We start from the raw sequence: 7,646 nt of genomic DNA, 5'->3' as shown, positions 1-7,646 counted from the left end.
GCAGCCCGGCAGCCCCCAACTCTGGCTTCTCTGCTGCTTCGGGCTCTCTCTGCCCAGGAAAGTGTGTCTTAAAGGATCTCATCTTGAAACACAGCAGGACAGAGGCCTCCGTCCTCCTTCCTTCCTTCCTCCCCCTGCTGCGATGCAGGCTGAGCATCCATCCCACTGCCAGCTCCTTCCCTGGGACCAGCAGCTGCCCAGGGGGATGTGATCCATCCTGGGCACAGATTTGCTCCCTTGGGATGGGATTTCCTGGGAAACCCCCGAGTCTGTCACCCCACACATGGGCAGAGACGCTGGGATTGCCTCCATCAGCCCAGTGCCCCGAACAGGGCGATGCGAAGGGGGTTTGCCCCATGCTCGTGGCTGTGCCATGGTGGGATCTCCCTTGTCTGTCTGGGGAGCAGGATAAAGCCAGGATAAATCCACAATAAAAACAACAAAGTTGTTTTGGAGCACAAGGTGCCTCTTGGCACCTCTGGTGGGGTCCAGGCCCTGCCAAAAAGCAGGAGGGAAGGAGGGCTGCGGCAGACCAGGGTTCACATCATGTCCCCCCCCACCCCAGCCCTGCCAGGGCTGCGCAGTGCCCACAGGGCTGGCAGGGTCCCTGGAGCCACTCCGGGTGCCTGGGGAATGCTCGAGCTGTCCCCCAGTGAGGACAAAATGCCCAATACAGCCGGTGAAACCCCCGGAGCCCCAAAGAGGGGCACCCCGGGGTGGCCCCAGGCTCAGTGTGGGGTGAGGCTTTGCTGGGGGTCAGTATGGGGTTGTACTGACCCTCTGCCTGTGCCAGCTGGGGTGAGCCCCTCCGGTGGTGCACGAGCAGGGAGATGGGCTGGCAGAGGCCTGGGGAACTCAGTGCACCTCCCAGCACCCTAGTGTCCCCAGGGGCTGCAGGGTCACCAGGCAGCAAGAGAGAAACAGCAGCCGCAAACAGCCCTTTGCTGCTTGGCAAAAGCTGATTTTAGGGCATGTGGAAATAATGCTGGTATGGGAACGGAGCGGGGGTGCAGGAGATGCGGCTCCCAGGAGACCTTAGAGCCCCTTCCAGTCCCTGAAGCGGCTCCAGGAAAGCTGGGGAGGGACTCTTGGTCAGGGAGTGTAGCGACAGGACCAGGGGTAATGGTTTTAAATTGAAAAAGGGGAGATTTAGATTAGATACTAGAAAGAAGTTCTTCGCTGTGAGGGTGGTGAGAGCCTGGCCCAGGTTGCCCAGAGAAGCTGTGGCTGCCCCATCCCTGGAGGGGCTCAAGGCCAGGTTGGAGGGGGCTTGGAGCAACCTGGTCTGGTGGGAGGTGTCCCTGGCCAGGGCAGGGGGTGGCACTGGGTGGTCTTCAAGGTCCCTTCAACCCAAACCATTCCATAATTCTATGATTCTGTGTCCCCAGAAGGTGCCTGCAGGGACACGTGGCAACCCAGAGCCTGCGGGGGCCAGGCACCCCACTGGCACTGACACAGCCCAGGGAGAGGGGCGGGTTGGGGCTGTCCCCACTTTACTGAGAGGCTGGGGAGGGGGTATCCACCCCAAAACAGCACTCAACATGGCCAGCTGCTCCCATCCCCTATTCCCAGGGGACTCCTGCCAGCTCTGATAGGGTGCCCGCAGCTGAGCACTGACGCTCTCGTCACAGCTGTGGCTGTGAGTCGCTCTGTGTGCAGGGCGGCAGGGAAAGTTCCCTGGGGCTGTAGGGGGATGGGGCATCTGGCACGCAGGGGCCCAGGGTGCAAGGGACAGACTGGTGCATGTGCATGCCCCGGTGGCTACGCTGGCACCCCCGTCCCAGGGGACACAGGGGTGACCAAGGAAGTGGGGACAGAGCCAGAGCTGGCCAGCAAAGGGACATGGCTGGCCCTGGACCCACCACGTGTCCCCCTGCAAGGGACCTGTTGCCCAGAGGCCAGCAGGCGAGGGACATGGCTGGCACAGCCAGGGCTGTGTGCTTGCCACGGGAGTTCAGACCAGGTTGATGCCCCCAGGCTGCTTCCCCCGGTCTTGGGGGTGCAGGGGGAGGGGGGGGTTTCAGCAGGGTCCGCAGGGAGCCCTGGGCACCCCCAGCAATACGTGTGTGTATGTATGTGCCCCCATCCCACCCTCCACCCTCCTCCACCCAGGTGCCGCTGGGGCGATGCCGGCCGGCGCGTGGGAAGGACACAGAGACAGGGATGCTGAGCCAGCGCTAGTTCAGTGTCGGTGTTTATTCGTGTGACACTCAGGGCGGGGGGACAGGAGCAGGGGACGGGGGGACGTGGGGTGAGACACCTGGAGATGGGGGGGAGCCGGGGAAAGGGGAAGGGGCCGGGAAGGGGCCGGTGTGTGCAGGGAGGTGCCGGGGGGGTTAGTGGCACGTGGAGCTCTTGACGCTCTTCTCTGCATTGCCGGCCTCGTGCACGACCTTGCAGGAGTAGGTCTTGTCGCTCTTCCAGTCGGAGGCGCTCAGCGTCAGGTAGCTGCTGGCCATGTACTGGTTGTTGGTCTGGCGCTGGGGCCGGCTGGTCTCCACCCCGCTGCTGATGGTTTGGCCGTTGGCCGTCCATGTCACCTCCACCGCGCCGGGGTAGAAGTCTCCCATCAGACACACCAGGGTGGCCTTGTTCTGCGAGGAGAGCTCGTCCGAGGACGGCGGGAAGAGGTGGACGGTGGGGGCCACCTTGGGCTGGCCTGCGAAGGGAGAAAGGGGGGGGGCCCAGGGTCAGGAGGGACCCCACGCCCCCAACACACACCCTGCCTGCCCCTGGCACTGCCCAAAACTCCACACTTCCCCGCAGCTAAGAGTTTATCATTTATAACCCCAATGTACTTAGATTTGGGATACATTTTTAAAATATATATATATTTTTATATATATATAGTATATATATGTATATATATATAAATATATGTGTATATATGTGTAATACACATACATCCCATATATAATTGTATATGTTATACATATACACTATATGTGTATATATGTGCATATACACATTATATATTATAGATATCTATAAATACAGCTAATGTACATCATATATCGCATATATATGTATATACATATATATTACATATATAAAATATACAATATACTACATAGGTAGAGCATATAGTTATATAAATATATATAATTATATATCGTTTATATAGTGTACATAATTACGCATTTTTATATATTTCATATATATAAAATATACGTTATATAAAATATGTATCTCATATGTATTATACATATATATCTTATAAATATTATTTTATATATATCTTATGTATATTTTATATATATTCATAAAGATGTATTACATATATAAACCAAAATCTCTGGTTAGTTGCCATAAAACAATTTTTTTCCCTTTGCAAGGCAATTTAAAAAAAAAATAATCAAAATTTCGAAGACAAACCGTTCTGTTTTCTGCCCAGTTCTGCTTTCAGACACTTTCAGACTTGTCTCAGAAAAAATACAACTAAGAATCACCCAAAGGAAGACAAAGAAAAGATGTTTGGTCTTTCCGAGGTGGTTCTGCTGCCTCCTCAAAGGTACAGTGTCTCTATCTCTATCTCTATTCAAAAACCAGGAGGACTCTGCCATTAAAAACTTTCTGCTGAAGAAATTGGCAAACTACATTTTTCTCCATCTAGTAATTTGGTTCAGATTGGGATTTTTGGCTAACTTCTTTTAAAAATTACAAAGAGAGACAAACTACGTTCCCGGCAGTGTTTTCAACACAATAATCTCCTTTTTTGACACAACTTACCTGGACAACGGTATCTTTAAGACACCCCTGAAAACTTTTGGTTAAGATCCCAGGGACATGCCATTTTACCCCAAAGTTAGCCGCAACTTCACCCCGCTCGCAGCCGAGGATGGGCTGCCATTTCTCGGCACCCTCGGCTGCGGGACCCTGCGGAGAAGTCCCTGCTCCTCACCGAGGATGACGGACTTAGTCCTCAGGACTAAGAGTTTAAGGACTTAGACCTTAGACTAACAACTAATTTTTTTTAACAAAGACAAAAATTGACTTTCTTAGACATCTAAGACTAGGTTTCTGAAATAGACTCTCTGAGACCTCAGACACATTTCCTGGCCAAATTTTAAGATCTTTCAATTGAGAAAATACCCCCCAGTCCCCTGTGGCGTGCACCAGAGCCCTCCGAGTCCACAGGGACAAGACAGAGCCCGCAACGCCGCGCTTAGTGCCCGTCCCTGAACCGGCGACAGACCCCAGCCCAGCGCCAAGTCCGAGAAAACCCCCCCAAATCACCAAAAATCGACAAAATGTCACAATTTCGCGGTGGGGAAGGAAAGACCGAGAAGAAATCGGCGACTCACCCAGGACGGTCAACATGGTCCCGGCCCCGAATACACCACACAGTGATACAGAGCCATGCAAAAACCTTCTGCCCCATGGCAGGAGCAGTCTTGGGTCCCATGGACGTGGCATGATGGAGGTGATGAGATGAAGATGCCCCAATGGATGCAGCAGGATGGAGGTGTCCCAACGGGCACAGCAGGATGGAGGTGTTCCAATGGACACAGCAGGATGGAGGTGATGGGATGGAGGTGCCCCTGTGGACACAGCAGGTTGGGTGCACGGTGCTGGATATGCCCCAGTGGATGTGGCAGGGCAGGAGCAGCAGGACAGCCATATGAGGAAAACTGTGTGTCCTTGCTTGAGGGGCCATGGGAAAATGGGTGACCTTGTCGCCGCCATCCTTCATTGACTGCGTTGGCCAGGCACTCCAGAGCTGTGGCTGTGTCATTGTCCGCTCCAGGGACCCACTGCTACTCAGGACCACAAGCCTTGTGCTTGTTACAAGCCCATGGCCATGCCTGTGGTGTGTGGATGTTAATCCCAGGTGAGGAGGGGCTGGTGGAGGCTTTGGGTACCCCTAAGACACCCTGCTGCTGCCATGCAGGTGGCTGTGGGATGCCCTGCAGGGCACTGGCCACTGTCCTGCCACCCCTCAGGCCACACTGTGGCTGTGGCCAGGACAAATGGGGACCACCAGGCCATTGGAGACTATGTGTGTGGGTAAACCTCATGAATAAACCATCCATTCTTCCTCCCAGCGCTGCCACAGGTGCTGTGGTTCCATAGGGCACCCCACCACCCAGCGCCTGTACCACCCTGCAGCCTGCCTCTGCTCTCCAGGGCAAAACTGGACCCCAGCAGAGCCCACATCCTTACCTGGGCAGGATTTTCGGTGCGTAGTGGGTGGCAGAGACGGGTCAGGGTGGCCTGTGCCAGGGCAGCCCCCGGCAGGGGAGTGGAGAAGCCCTGGCTGCCGTGCCAGAGCTCAGCCCTCCACTGCGGGGGGGCGCTGGACCATCCCACCGAGGGTAAATAACCACTTCCCTCGTCATACCCAGCATCTCGGCACCAGCAAAGGCACTGGTGCGGGGCTGGCTCCAGTCGGGGGGAGTTCAGAGCCCCCCCAAGCTGAGGGAGCCTGCCAGCCGCAAGGGAGCATCCTCACGGTAGGGGATGAGCCAGGCGGGGGCGAGCCGGGAGGGGTTTCAGCAAAGATCTATTAACTTCAAATTCCCCGGGGGAGGCTTGGCTGCTGCTTTGTTAAGTTTTTTTCCCATCGTGGTGGCAATCTCCCGGGGCACAGGGCGCTTGGCTCGGAGCAAATCAGCTCTCAGAGCCCTGGATTTCTATCGCACCAACTTAAAGCGATCTCGAAAATATGCAAATGTTGTGGTTTGTGCCAGTGGTTGTAGAAAGAGGCAGGGTCAGTGAACCTGCCGAGTCACTCGAAAATAAGTGATGCTTTGAAGATTTTGTGGTTGGAGGCACTTTCACTTTCAGAGGTTTGGTTTTCCTCTGGGTAGGCTTATGTATTGGTGCAAAGGCTGAAACTAGCCCCCCCCCAAAAAAATAATCACAGAAATGTTCTACGCAAAGCGTTTAGTTGAAGCCGATGCCATCTATCGTGGATGATCAACATAGAATCATAGAATCCTCTGGGCCGGAAGGGACCTTCAAAGGTCATCTAGTCCGACCCCCCCGCAGTCAGTGGGGACACCCCCAACTAGACCAGGTTGCCCAGTGCCTCATCGAGCCTCACCTTGAATGTCTCCAGGGAAGGGGCCTCAACCACCTCCCTGGGCAACCTGTTCCAGTGCTCCACCACCCTCATGGTAAAGAACTTATTCCTAATGTCTAATCTAAATCTGCTTTTTTCCAGTTTAAAGCCATTACCCCTTGTTCTGTCATTGCAGGCCTTTGTAAACAGACCCTCCCCAGCCTTCCTATAGCCCCCCTCAGGTACTGGAAGGCTGCTGTTAGGTCTCCCCGGAGCCTCCTCTTCTCCAGGCTGAACAATCCCAGCTCCCTCAGCCTGTCCTCGTAGCAGAGGTGCTCCAACCCCCTGATCATTTTTGTGGCCCTCCTCTGAACCCTCTCTATCAGGTCCATGTCCTTCTTATATTGATGGCTCCAGACCTGCACACAGTGCTCTGAGCATTTCTCAGATTTTGATGGGGTTTTGGTCTCACTTTAGGGGAGGACAATAAAGGGGGACAACGTTCAGCTCGAAAGTCCAGCTCTTCTCCTTGGACGGAGGCATGGAGGAGGACTGATGCTGCGCTGTACATACAAGGCACCCCTCCGGCAAGTGGCCTCAGCAGAAGCAGGGGCAGGTGAGGGGCTGCTGGTCCCGGGGGGACACTAGGGATGCTACACACAACAGCATAGAGGAGATGGTCATAGACCTGGATCACTAAGGCATGGCTGAGCCAGTCACACCAGGCCACGGCCACCTGCAGCACAGGGCAGCAAGGGCAGGGCCATGGTGGGGACCTGCTCCAACCATCAAACAGGGACAGCAGAGACTCCTGACCGGCCTCTGTGATGGTGGGAGGTTTTTGTATCACTTCCCCATTGCTCTGTGTCACTGTGGCAGCATTGCTGCTGCCGTCGTAGCTACCACAGAAATAGACGGCCTCGTCCTCGGCTTGGACCCCAGTGATGGTTAACGTGGCCGTGGAGCCAGACTTGGATCCGGAGAATCGCGGAGGGATGCCCGAGGGTCTATTGGTGTTACTGTAGATCACAGTGACAGGGGCAGTGCCAGGGACCTTCTGCTGGAACCAGCCATAGTTGTAGCTGCTCCCGGAGCAGGTGATCTGGACGGTTTCTCCCACGTTCGCTGACTTCGAGGCCGGCTGGGTCAGCGCTGCCTGGACCAGGGAACCTGGAGAGGGAGAGGAGAGAGGGGAGAAGATGGGGGTCAGCCAGTGTCCCACGAGCACAGCCCTCCCCGGGCAGCAGGACGGGGATCCTGTCCCCAGAGGCCCCCGCCGGGCGCAGCCAGTCTGGCCAGGGCACCTGAGACATGGGCGAGCACCGCGAGGAGGAGAGGGGCCCAGGCCATGGCGCAATCCCACCAGCTACGTGTCCCCACGCCGATGGGCCTGTCTCGCGGACCCCGAGTCCCTTTTAAGCCCCCGTCCGCCCGGGGCTCGGCCCCTCCATGCAAATCTGAGCCCGCGCTCGGGGTCGGATCCTGCCCCCTCCTCTCTCCCCACCTCCCTCCCCGCCCAGCCCCACCACTCCAGACGCAGTGGGGCTTGTCCGTGGGCATGGAGCCGAGACAAAGTGACGTGTCCCAGCTCAGAGCCCCGAAGGTGCCAGCCCAGACCCCCTGTCCCCAGCCCAGACCCCCT

General features: G+C 55.9%; 1 protein-coding gene across 1 annotated transcript; it reads right to left on the bottom strand.

Moving 5' to 3' along the window:
- Window positions 1-2,180: 2,180 nt before the first annotated feature.
- LOC141472436 (immunoglobulin lambda-1 light chain-like) lies at window positions 2,181-7,354 on the bottom strand. Its single transcript, XM_074159491.1, has 4 exons — window positions 7,309-7,354; window positions 6,887-7,174; window positions 4,305-4,346; window positions 2,181-2,659 (listed from the first exon to the last, which is right to left on the bottom strand). Exons 1-4 carry the CDS (start codon window positions 7,352-7,354, stop codon window positions 2,337-2,339), a joined length of 699 nt encoding a protein of 232 aa, XP_074015592.1. The 3' UTR covers window positions 2,181-2,336.
- Window positions 7,355-7,646: the final 292 nt, after the last annotated feature.

Source organism: Numenius arquata, chromosome 16 (assembly GCF_964106895.1).
Source record: "Numenius arquata chromosome 16, bNumArq3.hap1.1, whole genome shotgun sequence".
Classification (NCBI taxonomy): Eukaryota; Metazoa; Chordata; class Aves; order Charadriiformes; family Scolopacidae; genus Numenius; species Numenius arquata.
The sequence above is the reverse complement of the archived record's forward strand: the minus strand, read 5'-3'. Positions and strand labels throughout refer to the sequence as shown.